The sequence below is a fragment of the Salmo salar genome, chromosome 01, assembly GCF_965601325.2.
Source record: "Salmo salar chromosome 01, fSalSal1, whole genome shotgun sequence".
In the NCBI taxonomy this organism is placed as follows: Eukaryota; Metazoa; Chordata; class Actinopteri; order Salmoniformes; family Salmonidae; genus Salmo; species Salmo salar.
In genome coordinates this window covers 134,777,999-134,798,268 of record NC_138291.1, presented here as the reverse complement: position 1 = coordinate 134,798,268, position 20,270 = coordinate 134,777,999, and the positions used below count along the sequence as shown (strand labels likewise).

At 42.5% G+C, this 20,270-nt stretch overlaps 1 protein-coding gene across 2 annotated transcripts in view; it reads left to right on the top strand.

Moving 5' to 3' along the window:
• The window catches only part of LOC106561256 (dymeclin), a 167,273-nt gene that overhangs the window by 24,800 nt on the left and 122,203 nt on the right, over positions 1-20,270 (top strand). The window contains exons 4-8 of one of the 2 annotated variants that reach the window (XM_014125013.3): positions 2,237-2,330; positions 5,893-6,026; positions 10,007-10,079; positions 12,954-13,079; positions 16,682-16,824. In XM_014125013.3, the coding sequence (XP_013980488.2) occupies positions 2,237-2,330; positions 5,893-6,026; positions 10,007-10,079; positions 12,954-13,079; positions 16,682-16,824 (570 nt within the window). The remainder of the gene's footprint in view (positions 1-2,236; positions 2,331-5,892; positions 6,027-10,006; positions 10,080-12,953; positions 13,080-16,681; positions 16,825-20,270) is intronic. The other variant, XM_082978818.1, reaches the window with a different exon arrangement.

The following is a 20,270-nucleotide window of genomic DNA, read 5'->3' as shown; positions in this document are numbered from 1 at the left end:
CTGAATACTTATGTGAATAAGGTATTTCTCTTTTTATTTTTAATACTTTTTCAAGAATTTCTAAAAAACCTGTTGTCGCTTTGTTGTTATGGGGTATTGTGTGTTGATTGCTGAGGATTTGTTTTATTTAATCAATTTTAGAATAAAGCTGTAAAGGCCTAATTCGTGGAGTGCTGCGGAGATGGTTGTCCATCTAATCTGGAAGGTTCTCCCATCGGCACAGAGGAACTCTGGAGCGCTGTTTTTGCTTTGTCACTATGGGGTATTGTGTGTAGATTGAGGGACAAAAAAAAACAGTTTGATCCATTTTTAGAATAACAATGTGGAAAAAGTCAGTCTTAATACTTCACAAATGCACTGTATGTACAGTACCAGTCAAAAGTTTGGACACACCTACTCATTCCATGGTTTTTCTTTATTTTTACTATTTTCTACATTGTAGGTTAATAGTGAAGACATCAAAACTATGAAATCATGTAATAACCAAAAAAAATCTGAATTATTTTACATTCTTCAAAGTAGCCAACATTTGCCTTGATGACAGCTTTGCACATTCTTGGCATTCTCTCAACCAGCTTCACCTGGAATGCTTTCCCAACAGTCTTGAAGGAGTTCCCACATATCCTGAGCACTTGTTGGCTGCTTTTCCTTCACTCTGCGGTCCAACTCATCCCAATCCATCTCATTTAGGTTGAGGTCGGGTAATTGTGGAGGCCACGTCATCTGATGCAGCACTCCATCACACCCCTTCTTGGTCAAATAGCCCTTACACAGCCTGGAGGTGTGTTGGGTCATTGTCCTGTTAAAAAACAAATGATAGTCCCACTAAGCGCAAACCAGATGTGTGTTTGTTTAATACTTTTTTCAGGACTGCTGGAAAAGCATACCAGGTGAAGCTGGTTGAGAGAATGCCAAGAGTGTGTAAAGCTGTCATCATTTTTGGTTACTACATAATTCCATATGTGTTATTTCATAGTTTTGATGTCTTCACATTATTCTACAATGTAGAAAATAAAAATTACATAAAAAATAAAGAAAAACACTTGTATGAGTAGGTGTCCAGACTTTGACAGGTATTGTACATATATGCATGCATACTGAACAAAAATATAAACTTGATTTTACTGAGTTACAGTTCATATAAGGAAATCAGTCAATTGAAATAAATTCATTAGGCCATAATCTATGGATTTCACATGACTGGGAATACAGATATACATATGTCGTATCTAGTGTGACCACCATTTGCCTCAAGCAGCGCAACACATCTCCTTTGCCAAGAGTTGATCAGGCTGTTGATTGTGGCCTGTGTAATGTTGTCCCACTCCTTTTCAATGGCTGAGCAAAGTTGCTGGATGTTAGCGGGAACTGGAACATGCTGTCGTACATGTCAATCCAGAGCATCCCATACATGCTCAATGGGTGAGATGTCTGGTGAGTATCTATGCCATGGAAGAACCGGGACATTTTCGGCTTACCGTTTACGTGCATTATCATGCTGAAACATGAGGTGATGGCGGCGGATGAATGGCACAACAATGGGCCTCAGGATCTTGTCACGGTATCTCTGTGCATTCAAATTGCCATCGATAAAATGCAATTGTGTTCGTTGTCTGTAGCTTATGCCTGCCCATACCATAACCCCACCGCCACCATGGGGCACTCTGTTCACAACGTTGACATTAGCAAACCGCTCGCTCACACGACACCTTACACGTGGTTTGCATTTTGAGGCCGGTTGGAGGTGGCTTATGGTAGAGAAATTAACATTAAATTCTCTGGCAACTGCTCTGGTGGACATTCCTGCAGTCAGCATGCCAATTGCACACTCCCTCAAAACCTAAGACATCTGTGGTATTGTGTTGTGTGACAAAACAGCATATTTGAGTGGCCTTTTATTGTCTCCCAGTACAAGGTGCATCTGAGTAATGATCATGCTGTTTAATTCGCTTCTTGATATGCTACAACTGTCAGGTGGATGGATTATCATGGCAAAGGAGAAATGCTTACTAACAGAAATACAAACATATTTGAGAGAATTAAGCTTTTTGTGCATATGGAACATTTCTGGGATCTTTAATTTCAGCTCATGAAACAGGACCAACACTTTACATGTTGCGTTTATATTTCTGTTCAGTATAGATTATTGATGTAATGAGTGTCAGAATCACCAAGCAGTTCTTTTAAATACAGTGTACTGTGTCTTCCTCTCTCCTCTGGTCTGTCCCTCCTACAGTTAAGAACAATCCCAGAACAGGGAATTTTGGAGCCCTAGTGAGAATATTCCTGGGAAGAACCAAAGAGTTGAAAATATCCACAGAATGCCAAGAGTGAGTACTATGTGTAAAACCAAGTAACAAGTGCTGTTCCAAGAACAAGTGATGGGATGGGAATCAGTGATCTAAATTGAGTAGTTGAATAATAAATAGACCTAGGCAATGTGTTGTATGCTTATGTTTAAATCAATGACTGGGATGAAATGGTCATGTAGGCTTAGAGTTTGGGCCTATGACATGGATAGTACAATAATTCATATGTTGTTCTGTACTCATGATTTAGTGGTAATGCTGTAGCAGAACCAATGACTTTTTACATTTCCCATGGGAATCCACCAAAAGGTATAGTTTGGGCTGTGTTGGTGACAAACCCAACCGCACTCTGGATGGAAGATCCAACTCATCCAAGTTGAAATCCAGATGATCTGATAAGTGTTTCATTCATAAACCTGAGGGTGGAGTGAGTGAGTCAGTTATCCCTCCCTATTCCTCTCTTCAATCTGGTTTGGATTGGAAGTGGCCATGCGGTTTAATGATACCCGTGAGAGATCCCGCTTATGGTCACTTGTTAGAGAAGAGGAGCAGCTGTCAGACCTCTAGTAAGGCAAGAGACACACCAGCGGTTCTCAGACACCAGCTGTCAGACTTCCAGTAAGTAAGAGACATCAACTAAAACTTCATAGTAATTAGTGGAATAGGGGCGGCTCTAAGTTTACCAACTAGATCTGGTGGACCAGATGTGTGCGGTGGTGGAAAGGTGTCTGCATGGGAAAACTCTGTGGGAGAAAAACATTAAAACATAAAAAATGACAAAATGTGAAGATATTGATGTTTGTGTGAACTGCAAGGCTACGCTGGTTCTCATAGAACTGTGCAGGTCATGCCACTCGTAAAATGGTGGGTGTCCTCACAAGGATTCACATACAACCTTGCCACAGTTACAATGGAAGCTAGTAGTAACTCCCAAAATAAAGGAAACACCACCATAACGTGTCTTAATAGGGCGTTGGGCCACCACAAACTGTCAGAACAACTTCAATACTTCCTGGCATAGATTCACCTGGAACTCTACTGGAGGGAGGTGACACCATTCTTCCACAAGAATTTCCGTCATTTGGTGTTTTGGTGGTGGAAAAAGCTGTTTAAGTCACTGCTCCAGAATTTCCCTTAAGTGTTCAATTGGGTTGAGATTAGGTGACAGAGACACACACACACACACAGGTTCGATACTGCGACCAAAACAGTTTCATTTGATGTAATTTGACTTGGCAGTGCGACACACTTTTTTAAATTGGTCACAAGGGTGCCAGTGGAAAAATGTACCTGGTCACGTTAGTTTTTGGTTCACAATTAGCTTATTTTTGTATTATATTAATTTATTCAAACAGTATTGTGAAATTGCCCAAAAGTAAACCAACTTTCTGAAGAGCCAACAACAGCATGGGAATGCCCCTGTCTGTGTCTGTCAGGACTCCACATAGCCTACAGGGTTGCCCGCTGGCCCGGGGAGGTTTTAGAAACCCTAGTCAATCATCCCTGTCAGTGGCCCGCTGCGGCCAGTGATAAAAAATATTGTAATAATGCTATTTTGAATCTAGGCTACCGTAATTGATTAAAAAAGGTGTTAGTTCATTATGTTGATTATTTATCACGTGTGCTGCACACATATAGCCTGTAGGTAATCTATCCGGCAGAGAGAGCGAGCAGCACTCAAACAGCTGCTTGGAGCAGTTTAACGAAGACTGACAGCGGTAGGTGTAGAAAGGTGGTAGGAAAGATGTTCCAAGTTATGATATCTACCAGTAAATGCTAAGGCAAGAATGGGTAAGCAATGTAACTACAAAGTAGCGTATTTCTACCTGTCAGAATAATAATTATTTGCATTAATCCAGTGGCAATTCGTTTTGAAAACTCCATGTGTGCTATAGAAACACCGCTAACCAAACACAACTGTCTGGCTGGTGTGCACCTGAATTAAAGGGTAACTAAGTTCTTTTCCCCCCAGATTTAAAAAATGCTCCCCTGATGTGGATTTAGAACGTCCAGTTTTGTTTTTCGATTTAAAAAGTGTGATTTTTGAGAATGAAAACCTGAAAAAAATGGTGGATTATGCCCTCTAGATTTAGGAGAAAAGAACACATGTCGCTGTGAAATCTGCAGTAAATACATTTTCACTATATTTTAAGTCTATTTTCTTTGCTGTTACAGTAAATCTATCCAAATCAATGTTAGAACACAAGGGCATACTAATTTAAAGATGGCTTGTCATAATTAGCCTGCTTCTGTATGGAATGCAGGCGCATTATGGGACTCGGGCCAGGTCATTATCAATTATTTTTAAAAACGAGTCTACCAAATCATGTGCTGGTTTCACCAACTGAAAAAGTTGGTAGCACTGGTAGAACAAGTTAGTGTTGAACCCTGCACACACAAACTTTTATCCACATATGCTCCTTTGAGACCCATCTTCCAAAGTCACTGAGATCTGTTCTTCTAGCCATGGTAGCCAAAATAATGGGCAACTGGGCATTTTTATACATGACCATGATGGGATGTTAATTGCTTAATTAACTCAGGAACCCCAACTCTGTAGAAGCATCTGCTTTCAATGTACTTGTTTTCTTTATTTTTTTTTGGCAGTTACCTGTATTACTTTGGTCATAATATTGGCTTGAATGTGTATTTATGCGAGTGTTGGTGTGCTTATTTAAAAGTAATGTAGTTGCTTTGGTCATGTATTGGCTTGATTATAAGTGTTGGTTAGTGTGCTGGTTAGTGTGCTTACATGAACTGTTGGGACATGCCTTTGGTCGTAATATTGGCTTGTATGTGTGTTTTTATGTTAGTGTTGATTGGTGGACTTAAATGAACCGGTGGTACATGTGTGTGACCAGAAATCAGAGGCTCATCCTTCCTTCCTGACTGTCATGGCTATTGTGACTGTCACTGTGAGAGGCTGCTCTTTTCCTCAGTGGTAGTCAAGGCTGCTGCTACGTCTCTATAGCGGATGTGTCGCAAGTCACGACTGTTGTCACAACTGTTGTCACCTGCTGTGACTTGTTTTTGTGAGTGTTGGCTTTGTTGGTGTTCTTATATGACCTGGTGAACACCAGAGATCAGAGCAGAGGCTCATCCATCCTTCCTGGCTGTGGTAACTGTCTGAGTGTGAGAATAGACAATTAGTCAAGGCTACTGCGTGTCTCTATAGCGGATGTGTCACGAGTCATAACTGCTGTCTCCCTGAAGGGGCCAGTCAGTCTGAGGACAAGCCAAGGGGCCACAGGACATCTCTATGTCACAGGATGTCCGCTGTCTGTAGCCTTGACAAGGCCACCCAGCCACCAGTTTTTATAACAGGGTTGTTTACTATGTCTGCAGTTCCCCTCAACCCCTCCCTCCAGTCTATAGATAGTGGTACTAGGGACTTAATGCGATAAACAACCAAATCAGTTTTCGTTAACAATGAGCATATTTGACACAATGGAATGAAAGTGCCTGATTTTCATGTTTAGTATTTGTGTTAATTACGATGCCTAGATTTGTCTTGTCTTGATAAAGGAATAATACAAATCTCAACCAGGTAATAATCTTCATCTTCTTTTTCCCCCCTTTCCAGTCAGCTGTTCATCTGGCAGGCCCACAATACCTTGTTCATGATTCGCTGCCTTCTCAAAGTCTTTATCAGGGAGATGACAGAGGAGGAGCTGCACTTACAGTTCTCCTACCAGGAGAGGGTGCCAGGCTCCTGTGGTGAGTGAGAGAAATTCCTTTATCCCTCGCTTCAGACCTGTATTCCTTTATCCATCCCTCCACGCATGCACACGTACACACGCACACACACACGTCCCTCCACCTCCGCATCCATCCCCCTTTTCAATACTGAAGCACAGCCAGGACAGTGTGTCATTGCAGACGGGAGAGTGGAAGAGAGCAGTTAGTGTGGGAATTGGGAAATGTTTCTCTTTATAGTAAAACCAGTGAGGAAAAGAGTAAACATCTTGATCAAGTAAAAGATTAGGAAATGATGTGAGTTACTCTGAGGTAAATGGTGAATTTCACAGAACACATACAGAGACTGACGATGTCTTAAACATACAGTCTGGAGCACAGGAGGCTGCTGAAGGGAGGACGGCTCATAATAATGGCTGGAATGGAGTGAATGGAATGGTATCAAACACATGGAAACCATATGTTTGTGTTCGATACCATTCCAATTATTCCGTTCCAGCTGGTCCTCCACAATTTAAGTTGCCACCAGCCCCCTTTGGTCTGAAGGTGCCACACAGTGATCTGCGGTTATTATGGCTGGCTTTTTGTTTAATTTATCCCTTTGCCAGTAAGAGTAAATTATGGGGGGAGAGACGGTATTTGTTTTACTCAATGCCTATGAGCAAGAAATAATTTACGCTGATCTCACATCCTAGCTAACCATCTGAGTGAATTTAGTCTGATGTGATGGTAAGGAAATCATCCTGTATAGTGGGAAATGTTTTGCTTTTCAGTAAAACCAAGGACAGAAAAGGGTAAACATCCTAGTTTGTATAGTGAATTATTGGGAAATTACATTGTTTGTTTTACTTTGACCTATGAAAAAGAAAACAACTTTTGCACAGAGTACACACACCAGGATTTCCGTTAGGAAAATGTGGTGCTGTACAACATGACCTGGAATATTTTAATTTACCGGTCATTTGAGAAATTTACCAGACCCATATGCATTGGGTGCGTAACCCATTTTGGTGTCCAACCACAGTGCTCAGAATGACAGGATTATGGTAATTCATCTTAACAGAACATGTAATGAAGCAGCCAATAAAACGTCATTTTCAAACATTTGCCAAAACTCTATTCTAAACAGCGCACCTGATGGGAGCGGTTCCATACGTATCAAAATCTCCATTCGAAACTTAGAAAGAGGGGGAATCTAAAGATGCATCTACAAGGATGGGTTGCTAATATGACTAGGATTGTGCTTTTGGCATCTGGATGAAAGAAAGTTGATATGAAAAGTCTTTCATAAATTTGCCAAAGTTATGTAATTATCCCTGTCTCTACAGAAATAAATCAAATCATTCAAATACTTCACCAGAAAGCGTAATTTAGCGACAGCGGAATCGAGGATCTATATTTTATTTTCTGTTGTTTTTTTGTTGTTGCTGTTGATTGTTTCAAACCACAAGCTTGTAGTCCTATGCCTATTTGGGAGGCCCGCAAATTGGGCAGAGCAAGTGGCAAAAGACATGGCTGAATACTGAGTTGTGGCTGTCAGTGAAAAGCATCTAAAATATGTATGAAGATAATGTGTCTTGAGTATAATTTAAAATGTTGAGACAAGAAGAAGGGTATGGGTGTGTGACGAAGATATAGGCAAGTCCCTCTCCAGAAGGACTCAGCTGTCTCCCGCCAATTCTTGCGCATTCATTGTTTAATTGTGTGAATTGTTTGCCCTTTGATTGTTTATTTTTTTAAATTCCATATGTCACCAGTAGTAAATGTATGTAATACGGAATTGATAAAAAGTGTAGTTCAAGACGTATAGAAAGGGAGGTAGACACGCTGAGTGGAGAGATGAATGCAATTGAAAGAACCTAAATGTATCATATTTTCTGCTGTTTTTATTTGTCGGCTTTATGTATTTTGTTTTAGTTGACAATGGAAGTTCTAGGCCTACTGCTGCATTAGCCTATAGACTGAGTTCAAAGAGCTCATTTCTTTAGCCGCCAATGGATCGCGGTGTATCAATGTGTCCATATGGCAGAGGCTGGTGCTCTCACTTTAGTTGAATTTAAACTTTTAGATTTTTACCATTTTAATTCAGATTTTTATGATTTACCATGTGACAAAGATTTTGACAAACAAAAATGTTATTATTGAAATTAAACTGTTCCACAAATGTGCATATGAAAATCATAACTGGCACCGCAGATCGGTAGAAATGGTAGGATAAATGTTTTGCTTCCCCGAACTTGAAATTAACACACCGCCTATGAAGTTTTTATAAAATAATTGCCTCCACTTTTCCATGGTCGGATTTGCTTATAGGCTACTTTGAAGCAAGGTATGACATGCCTCATAATATGAAGTAAAGCATTCAGGTTTCAAACAATTAAGCAGGCCTATGTTTTCAAAATGCATACTGCCTCCAGCTCACATTGTGAAGTGCTGGTGACACACTGATAGCCTTTTGCCTGCACTTGAATGATGAATGGAGGCATGCTTCAATTAGGTTACCAGTTGACAAAAAAAAATAGTAGGCCTAGCTATTTTTAATCGTGGCCATGAAAACAGTTTAACCTGTAGACGATAAGCATGACGGTCAAATGTATTTGCCTCCACTAGTATTTCCATCAATTAATAAAAAGCATTATTTTGCAATTACACTTTTTTTCTCCCAGTCATTTTGGCCGGCAGCAGTTTTATTTATTGGCTTTTCATTTTTCTTATCGTCCGATAGCCAGCTAAAGGAAACCCTAATGTAGAGACTGATGTCTTAATCACACACTCTGAAGCTGCCACACACTTAAGCCTATGTGAACTGCGGTTCCTTCATTCATCCCTTTGCCAGTTCAGTCACTCCATTTCCTCATCTGGTATTGTCTTCAGTGGCTGCTGGGTAGGTCACCCTTCCAGAGAGAGGGGGAGGGAGATATGGGGGGGACGTGGAAAAACGGAATCACATCCTTTCATCAGAGTTAATATCGGCTCTGTAGTCTAGATTGGGTTCCCATTTAAGCCCTTGGCTCCCAAGGGTTGGACTGACGTTGGTGGGAAAAGCTGGGGAAGGGAAGAGAGGGGGACATTAATGGGAAGAAAAGAGAGGGAAGAGGGAGGAAGGGAGGGAGGGACGTTAGTGAGAATAGAAAAGAGGGGGATGTTAGTAGGACGAAGAGAGAGCTAGAGAGGAGGACTGGAAATGCTTAATTGGAAGTTGTTGGAGACGGAGGAGGAGATGGTGCCAACAGGCTGTCTTCACCCTCCACTGTCTCTCTTTCAATCCTTCTCTCTCCCTGGAGGGGAAGGGGAGGGAGGGAGAGTGGGAAAGGGTGGAAGAAAATGGAGAGAGGGATGGAAGAGAGAGGAGAGAGAGGAATTTCAATGGCGTATTGCTAGGAGTTGCAGAAACCAACTGAGACAGAGCAGAGCAGTTGTTTTTATTCTTGTAATTTATGTTGTTTCTCTGTTGGTGTTCACAGATTGATACTGTAAATGTGTAGACAGGGAATAGTCTTTTATTCACAGGAGATTGAACGCGGCGAATCCCGCTTCCTGTTGCATCATGCTGATGGCAGAGTCAGGATATGGCATTCACGGCTTGAGTCCATGGACCAATCCCACCTTGTGGTGTGGCCAACATCCCTGTGGAACGTTTCTGACTTGTAGAATCCATGTCCTGAAGAATTCAGGCTGCTCTGGAGGCAAAGGGGAGTCCGACACAGTACTAGATGGGTGTACCTAATAAACTTTGTGTATATTTAATCAGTATCAAGGTCATGCGTCCTATGGAGCCTTCCCACTGTGCCTTGTGTTCTTCTTATGTGTTTCTGTTTGCCTGTCAGCTTGGGTTGCACTCACCACAGCTTCCCATTGAACCCAAATGGACACAGTGGTCTTTTTACTGTGGTAAGGGAGTGATTTTTTGTTAGCTACTGCTGATCTAATTGAAACTGGGGTGAAAGCAGAAACAGGCTAGGTAATTGGCTTAACCCCAGTCTCTCTCTCGCTCTCTCCAGACACAGGGAGCGAGGTACTGCTGGAAGAGCTGATGTGTAACCTCGTACACCTGGTGGTGGAGGTTCCCCTGCTGTGAGTATACCTCTCCTGGGGTAATGGGGTAAGGTGGTTAGAGGGAATGGCATAGAGGGAGGGGAGCAGAGTGAGGTGTGGTGAGTCTGGACCCCCTGTGACGACCTCCACGTGCTTTAATGAGTACCTGGACAGTGACAAGTGAAAGGCCAGCTCTACACACTACAGCTTCTCTGCACCTACTATATCATCAGTTAGACTCGTAGCATTTTATACCTCCCCTTTTTCATATAAAACCTGACACCATAATCTGGTCCTAATGGCACTGTCTGTTGAAGTATCAGTGGTGGCTTTGGACCCCGGACAGGGGCAGATGGGGGTAGACCAAGGTAATATGATCCTGTGTTCTGCCCCATCTCATTGAGCTCCACTGTGAATACACAAGGTCCTCTGGTGTCACACCAAGGACACCGTCTTTTGTTTTTGTCTTTCTATTCACCTACTCATCTTGCATCTCTGACTCTGTTTGCCAGCCCCTCTCTCTCTCTCTCTTTGTGTGCCAGCCGACTTTTCTATCTTTTTCTTTCTGTCTCGGATAGAATAGAGGTCTCTGGCAGAGGTTCAGAGGCAGAGGGTCACTGGATCTCTGTGCTCCCATTGCAGTGCTGTCTCATGGTCCATCTGGTGGGGTGGACACACTCCCTCTCTCACTCACACACCCACACACAGTGAGGCGGTTGAGAGACACTGAGGGTTGGGTAGGGAGGGTCAAAGGGAGAGGCAGGCGGTAAGGGGAGAGGAGCCCCTTGGATAGCTGTTTAGGGGTGGGACATGTAGCCAATGCCCTGGGGAGAGAGCAGGGAGAGCGGATGGTCAGTGTGTGTCTTCAGCTGCATTCCAAATAGCACCCTATTCCTTATATAGTACACTACTTTTGACCTGAGCCTTACGTCTTTGCTGTGCTGATTCGGCATTTCGCTCCGGCTCAGGGGCTTTGTTGGGTTCTGTGGCGCCGGGCTGGTCGTGGTGAGTCGGCCCAGATCTGGCCCGGCATTGCTGCCGGCGCTGGTGTACATTTCAAAGGCATTTCTCCGCTACGCCTCTGTCTTCGCTTTTGTGCTTTTCCAACACTCAGCAGTGTGTGTGCGCACACGCATGTTTATGCCTGCGGCTGTATGAGTCTTTGTGTGTAAGTTCATCAAACAGTCAGCAGTACACTCATTTCTATGTCTATTTCTTTTGCCTTTAGTTTTCATGGTCGACATTTCTATGACTTTTTATTTAGGCCTGGCTACACCTATTGTTTAGCCATGCCATTCACTTCTGAAGGTCTGTAAAAGTGCCCGTGCTGAAAGCATGAGTCTCCTCCTTTGTGTGTGTCGTGAGTATGGCCATGCTCCAGGCCAAGACTGCCTCCCTCCCTCACACTCAATATAAAAGCATCGGCATGGCAATCTCCATGTCCCATGGAATATTCTCAGGGTTTCCTTGTCTTCCGTTCCTCCTCCATGTGTCCGTCTTGCCTAGAACCTATGAATCGTGATGATGACGAGGATAGTGATTGAGGAGTGCATGACGGTAACCTTACTCTAAGAGTGGAACACACTCATACACACTTTGCTATGTAAGTGTCTTATTCAAATCTCCTTGTAGTAACTCTATCAAAGACAAAAGGAGGACTGACCGATGTTATTACTCTTGTTTACATGAGAGCCATTCCAAGGCAAAGGTTGGTTGAGGTTTGAAAGAAATGATTGACAGGGGTTTGAAACAAACACATCTCTCTGTCTCTGTTCAGCGTTTCATTCCATTCTTCATTGTTTTGAAGCTTCACAACGTCCTTGTTTTTTTTTCTTCTTTTCGCTTTGTTGCCGTCGGCCCATTTCCTATCTACGTGCTCCGAGGAGAGGGACAGAAAGCCTGACTTTCGGTAGAATTCAAGAATGTATCCCATTTTAAAAACATTTAAGAATGTTTAGACAAATATTTTGAGAGTTGACCAGTGATGGACTGCAGCAATCAATATATGATTGATTGATTGAACTCCTTTTGTTTAGGATCCATCACTTGTTCTCACCGTTTATCCAATAAAAAAATGTAGGCCTAACTAGAACAGTCACCTAGTACAGTAGCTAGGACAGGCACGCACCATTTGGAGGTGTTTTCCATGGTAGCTTGTGTTAAACTGAAAAGGAAAATAAACATCTGAAGGGCATAGATGTTTTATATACAGTACAGACTGTATAATCTGTGTGTGCCAGTTGGTGTGATTAATGCCAAGAGGAACACTAGATCAATTCCTCACACTACCTGTGTGTGTGTGTGGGGGGGGGGGGGGGGCACAATGGTGTTGGTTGTGTCAGTTGAATAGCCCCCCACTCTGAGTACAGTGGTAAAAATAGAACCCTGAAAGTGAAAGGCATCTGTGGCGTGATATCACTGGCTGCGGAATGGAAGCGAGGCGGAACTGGAAGAGTGTGGGGGGACAGGAAGGAGAGGAACAATGGGGGGGTTCAGAGTGTGAGAGACAGGGATCAAGAAAGCGAGAATAGGAGGGACAGAAAAAGAGAGCGAGTGAGGAAAGACTGGTGGTGACACTGATGCTCAAAGACCATCTCTCTGTCATGACGAGTGTCACTAGACATATTAATCATATTACACAGAGATACTCAATCTGTTAGTCACTGTATGTGGGCCAATTCATGAGATGAGAGAGCAGCTTATGTCCTCCTCAGTACACACCAGTTTCATTCAGAATACTATGTTCCATGTGTGTTTCCTGTCAACTTACAGGCTTGAGCACAAGATGTTGAAAATACGTATTTTCAACCCCCCCAAAAATATTTTATGTCTATTTAACACAGTGTGTGTTTGTCTGTCTCCCTCTCTCTCTCTCTCTCTCTCTCTCTCTCTCTCTCTCTGTGTGTGTTACAGGGACATCACGTACAGTATCCTGTTTGAGGCTGTAACCACCATGCTGGTGTTGCTGTCCTACCAACTCTTTCACAAGGAGATCCTGAGAGACGGACTCATCTACCAGTACCTGATGAAGGGGCGATGGTGAGTGGAGAGATGGTGACGCGCACACACATACACACCCGACGGTGAGTGGAGGCATTTGAATGAAATCAAATACTATTTCAATCTAGGTCTGCTACTGTATGTACCTAAACACATATGGGTCTGTGACTGTAGTCTCAACGCCTTCCCCGTTCACTCTTATTTGGCATAATCACAACCTAAAAGTAACCTTGGCAAGCGAGTCTCTACAATGACACAATCACATGATCCTAACTAAGAAACTTTAGCAGGAGTCTCCATGAGTCCTTGGAAACAGCTAGCTACATGTTACAGGTTGTGATTCAGATTGTTCCAGACAGGGTTCCGAGTAACATTATCAAGGTCCGAGTAATGTTCTCACGTTCCACGGAAAGTGGTCCAGCCAAGATGTCGGTCTCTGCCACTAAGGAGCCAGTCATCTCCCTGGTGGGTCTGGAGGAGTGCATCCCAAATGCTACCCTATACCCAATATAGTGTACTACTTTTGACCAGGACCAATAGGGACAGACCCTACTCTGTCTGAGGTTCAGTGGGAGGCTGGCCAGGGCACACAAGAAAGCTGAGCTTCTGCCTCAGCCAAAAACAAGGCCCACAAAAACAAACACAAGTTGTTTTTCTAAGCGCTCCACTTCTCTCGGTCTCGCGCACACGCAACACACACGCAGCACACGGTCCCCCTCTCTCTCTCTCACACACACACACACACACACACACACACACACACACACACACAGTCACTCACAATAGAGTTTGTGTTTCTCTCCTCACATTCAAACAGAAACGGAAGCCCACCGCTGCTTTTCTTGGGACGTTTTCCCATATCTGTCCAACGTTAAAACAAGAAAATAGGTTGGTTTCCCACAAAAACATCCAAAAACAGTAAACACTTATTAATCACAGAAAAGCCAGTCATCCTCTCACCTGAGTCCTGATATTTTAATAATAGATTTTTTTTGGTAGAGAAATTTCCACTCTGTTTTACTCACAATAAATGTGTAGGTAAACAACTGTACAGATGAAATGTATATATTTTTTTTGACAAAAATTTACCAACTTTTTTTCTGTTGTATTAGTCATTTCATTGTTTCTGCAGATAGATGGCATAGGTCAGGAATATGTCATATTTTATTCAACGGGTGGGTTTAAAACTGAATTCCAGCCGGTGTCTTTTCCGCAAGTTACCACTGGCTAATCTATGACGTTAAAATACCTAGTTACTCTGCGCAATCCACCCTCTCATTAGCACAGACAAGCAATTTATAAACTTGATCTCCACTATAAAAAGCATCTAGACATTATCTCACTATACCTTTTAGACTAACATTTAGTTTTCAACAGCAGAGATTTGTATAAATATTGCTGTCTGTCTCTTCGACATATACAGCATTGTATCAATATTCAAATTTGATCTCCAGCGGTCCCATAGTAATGAACGTGTTGGGAGTCGGGACGAGACAGACAGACAGGCAGGCAGCGTTTCCCAACCATTCGGAGTCATGAATCAGCTGGCATCATTTTTATGGATATATACAAAGAAATGTTAATTGAAAAAAAGGTACAAGAATCAAATTGCAGCTAGTTTGCGGTCTTTCCAGCTTCAGTTTTAAGTGATTGTGTTAGCTGTGTTGTTGGCTAGCTTCTCTGAACAACAGTGTCCTGACGAGAGAGCACATTATCTATGCCAGGTGAAATCGCGCCTCTTTAGCTCATTGTTATGGATGTATCCAAATAAATGTCTCTAGAAAACAGCTTAAACAATTTCAAATGAAGTTACTTTGCAATTCTGCCTGCAGTTTTTGATGTGACTAAGTTAGCCATAGTTGGCTAGCTAGCAAGCAAGGGATAACAACGTTGCCAGCTAGTATGGCAATGGAACAGAACAAAAAGACTGAACGACTGGCTTGTGTCTAGCAACCGAACCAATAGAGCGAACGATCAGCCGGTTTGGGTAGCAACTCTAGATTTGTGTCGAGACTATATCTTGTGGAAGGACGAATAAATTCAGCAAAATAACTTTTTAATTAAAGTATTTCAATCATTATTTGAATATATTGGGAACTCGACTTTGTCTCAGGCCTAACAACACCCGTGCCAATATATCCCAAACACTGGCCTCGAGGGCATTATCACTTAAATGATGGTGATAATGTGATAAATAACATGTAATAACATACGATAACCAGTCATGCCCATCTATTGCTAGCAGGTCTACTGGGCCTCTCTGTGTCAGTAGTGGTGCGTGGGTAAAATCACTGGGAAGCCAGAAAGAAAATGCCATATTACCACCTAAGTGTTCTAATAATTGCGTTGTTTGCTCTGTAACCAGTTAGTTTATATGCCTTGCGACCGTGATCTATAGGTCTAAAGGCCGAGACCATAAGAAGGCAGTGGCAGAATAAATTCAACCACACCTTTTGTTTCGTCACAAAACTGGTGAGCAACCTCTGTCCGTTGAAGTCCACAAAGCATATTGCATGTAACAGTTACATGACCTACAGCATGGTCAAGCACGTTTTAATGTTTCCGCCATTTTCGGACCACGGAGAGTTACCGCAAGTCGCAAAGTAAACAGGCGCTGCCTCCGCTATTCCGGCACCATTTCAACATCATAAAATCACCTATGCGTAGGCTAATACAGTGACAACTAAAAGATGCCAAAAACGATTTAGTCCGTTCAACTTAAGCTAAATATGTAGTTGTCTATAGTTCTGATTTATGTGTGTTGAACTTCCATCTTCCCAGGGTTTTATGGTCCCGTGTGGCTCAGTTGGTAGAGCATGGTGTTTGCAACGCCAGGGTTGTGGGTTCGATTCCCACGGGGGACCAGTACGAAAATATTAAAAAATGTATGAAATGTATGCATTCACTACTGTAAGTCGCTCTGGATAAGAGCGTCTGCTAAATGACTAAAATGTAAAATGTAAAAATGTCAGGGCAGGGGTACAATTAATAAATGAATGGTTGCATCAGAATCACCAATATATTAATTGACCAGTATGGAGAATTAAGTAAAACCACAAGCCCAAATCACTATTGCCATACATGGCTAATTTATGAATGAGCCTATTTTAGCTAGCCACCGGAAGACCACAACACAACAATTCAAGTTGTTTCTCTCAATGACGTATGCTGTCGATGCGATTTGATAGGAATGATGCCAAATCCAAACTGGCTTCCCTTGACACTTTTCATTTTGGTGTACCAGGACCATTCACAGTTGAGCTCACTCAGTTTAGCTCAACGGTGATTGACTCTTATTTCATACTTTTTTTGTCAAGGGCTTGCTGGCTTCCCTTGCATTCAATGCTACAGGCGGCAACAATGTCATACTCTTTTAGACCAGACAGCATCAGATAGATGGCTTACACATACCAGAGGGGCACTGTTTTGCTCGTTTGGATGCTTTCTCCGGTGAGATACATTCAACCTCTTGCGAATTGAATGAAAATGATAAAACACAGAGAGACTAAAGATACATTATTTTATGTTTTTATATTTTTTCTTGGGTACATTTTTTGGGGAAGCCTGGCTTTCCTTGGCATCCATGAATACATGCTGTTGACTTAGTGTCACTAATTGTCTCGTTGTCTCATCTTCAACAGTCTGTCCCTGACCAGTCAGTTGGTGAAGACTCTGCTGTATAACTTCATCAGACAGGAGAAGTGTCCGCCTCCTGCCACACACATCTTTGAACAGCAGTCTGACGGAGGAGGCCTGCTGTACGGACTTGCCTCGGGAGTAGCAAGTAAGTAACAACAGGTGCACAGACAGACAGGCAAATTACTTATACAGACACATACAGTACCAGTCAAAAGTTTGGACACAGCTACTCATTCAAGGGTTTTTCTTTATTTTTACTATTTTCTACATTGTAGAATAATAGTGAAGGCATCACAACTTTGTAATAGCACATATTACATACTACATCATGTAGTAACCAAAATAGTGTTAAACAATCCAAATATATTTGAGACTCTTCAAAGTAGCCACCCTTTGCTTTGATGACAGGTTTGCACACTCTTGGCATTCTCTCAACCTGCTTCACCTGGAATGCTTTTTCAACAGTTTTGAAGGAATTCCCACATAGAGTATGTGACCGACCGGCTCAAAACGGTCTTATGTAGCAACATTTTTAAATAATTTTTTACATTGGCTAAAAGTAGAGACTCAGAGCTACAAAATGGTATATCATACACTACGGTAGGGGAACATTGGGAAAGAAATTCTGCTTTGAAAGTTGATAAACTTATAAACTCACTTTTGAGAAAATGGCCTTTGAATGTTTTGGTACTACTACTGGAGAGCCCTTCTTTGTCTACCCCCATTCTGCATCGTTCACACCCTCTTTAAGTGTTGATCCGAGTGTTCAGTACTAACTGCAGTCAAGCACCCAAGCTAACTTACTAGCTACTTCCAGACACAAATGAGAGAACACCTCACTGAACATTACTCGCCCTAGCAGAGCTGGTTAGGCTGTTATGTTATCCAGGGCATTGGTGACTGCAACTGTGCTGACAGATTGTCCGTTCGTAAATTCAGAGCGCTTCGTGTTCAGAGCGCACACTGGACGCTCTGGCCGATGAGTATGTTGATCCGAACGTTCTGACCTCACACCGGCAGTCAAGCACCCAAGCTAACTGGCTAACATTGGCTAGCTAGCAAGCTACTTCCAGACACAAATGAGCGATCACCCCACTCTGACCATTTTACTCGCCCTTGCGGAGCTGGTTAGTCTTTTTTCATGTTATCCAGAGCGTTGGTGACTAACTGTGCTGCTGGCAACAATTTAATTACGCTTTTTTGCTGATGTTTACTGACACCGGCCATATTCAACAGGTGTTGAGCATTCGGAAATTCATCAGTTTATTCTGTGCTCTGGCACACTCAGACGAGAGTGCTCTGAAATCGGAGTAGGTGGCCAGACTGAATTTACGACCACACCCGAAATTGTTACTTGCATAGTGGAGTCTTTTGTTAAGACATGTACAGTGGGGGAAAAACGTATTTGATCCCCTGCTGATTTTGTATGTTTGCCCACTGATAAAGAAAGGATCAGTCTATAATTTTAATGGTAGGTTTATGTGAACAGTGAGAGACAGAATAACAACAAAAATATCCAGAAAAACGCATGTCAAAAATAATATAAATTGATTTGCATTTTAATGAGGGAAATAAGTATTTGACCCCCTCTCAAACAGAGCTGAGATTAGGAGCACACTCTAAAAGGGAGTGATCCTAACCGCAGCTTGTTAACTGTAAAAAAGACACCTGTCCACAGAAGCAATCAATCAATCAGATTCCAAACTCTCCACCATGGCCAAGACCAAAGAGCTCTCCAAGGATGTCAGGGACAAGATTGTAGACCTACACAAGGCTGGAATGGGCTACAAGACAATCGCCAAGCAGCTTGGTGAGAAGGTGACAACATTTGGTGCGATTATTCGCAAATGGAAGAAACACAAAAGAACTGTCAATCTCCCTCGGCCTGGGGCTCCATGCAAGATCTCACTTCGTGGGGTTGCAATGATCATGAGAACGGTGAGGAATCAGCCCAGAACTACACCGGAGGATCTTGTCAATGATCTCAAGGCAGCTGGGACCATAGTCACCAAGAAAACAATTGGTAACACACTACGCCGTGAAGGACTGAAATCCTGCAGCGCCCGCAAGGTCCCCCTGCTCAAGAATACATATACATGCCCGTCTGAACTTTGCCAATGAACATCTGAATGATTCAGAGGACAACTGGTGAAAGTGTTGTGGTCAGATGAGACCAAAATGGAACTCTTTGGCATCAACTCAACTCGCCGTGTTTGGAGGAATGCTGCCTGTGACCCCAAGAACACCATCTCCACGTCAAACATGGAGGTGGAAACATTATGCTTTGGGGGTGTTTTTCTGCTAAGGGGACAGGACAACTTCACCGCATCAAAGGGACGATAGACGGGGCCATGTACCGTCAAATCTTGGGTGAGAACATCCTTCCCTCAGCCAGGGCATTGAAAATGGGTCGTGGATGGGTATTCCAGCATGACAATGATCCAAAACACACGGCCAAGGCAACAAAGGAGTGGCTCAAGAAGAAGCACATTAAGGTCCTGGAGTGGCCTAGCCAGTCTCCAGACCTTAATCCCATAGAAAATCTGTGGAGGGAGCTGAAGGTTCGAGTTGCCAAACGTCAGCCTCGAAACCTTAATGACTTGGAGAAGATCTGCAAAGAGGAGTGGGACAAAATCCCTCCTGAGATGTGTGCAAACCTGGTGGCCAACTACAAGAAACGTCTGACCTCTGTGATTGCCAACAAGGGTTTTGCCATCAAGTACTAAATCATGTTTTGCAGAGGGGTCAAATACTTATTTCCCTCATTAAAATGCAAATCATTTTCTAACATTTTTGACATGCGTTTTTATGGATTTTTTTTGTTGTTATTCTGTCTCTCACTGTTCAAATAAACCTACCATTAAAATTATTGACTGATCATTTCTTTGTAAGTGGGAAAACGTAAAAAATCAGCAGGGGATCAAATAAATTTTCCCCCCACTGTAGCTAGCTAGCTAGGTAAACAATGAACCATAATCCCAACTCATAACGTTACTACCCTGCATGAATCTGCAGGTAGCTAACCAACCAGGTTCAATGTTAGCTAGCTAACATTAGGCTATAGCTAGCCAAGCAAATAGCTCTGAGATACGAATAATAAGATCATATGTTAGATAGCTAGCTACATAACGTTAGCTGGCTGGCTCGCTAGCTTATGTTACGTGTATGATCTTATTATTCGTATCACAGAGACATTTGCTTGGCTAGCTATAGCCTAATGTTAGCTAGCTAACATTGTACCTGGTTGGTTAGCTACCTGCAGATTCATGCAGGGTAGTAACGTCATGAGTTGGGATTATGGTTCATTTTCTACCAGGCTGGCTAGCTAGCTAGCTACAGTTGAAGTCGGAAGTTTACATACACCTTAACCAAATACATTGAAACTCATTTTATCACAATTCCTGACATTTAATCCTAGTAAAAATTCCCTGTCTTAGGTCAGTTAAGATCACCACTTTATTTTAAGAATGTGAAATGACAGAATAATAGTAGAGTGATTTAGTTAGCTTTTATTTCTTTCATCACATTCCCAGTGAGTCAGAAGTTTACATACACTCAATTAGTATTTGGTAGCATTGCCTTTAAATTGTT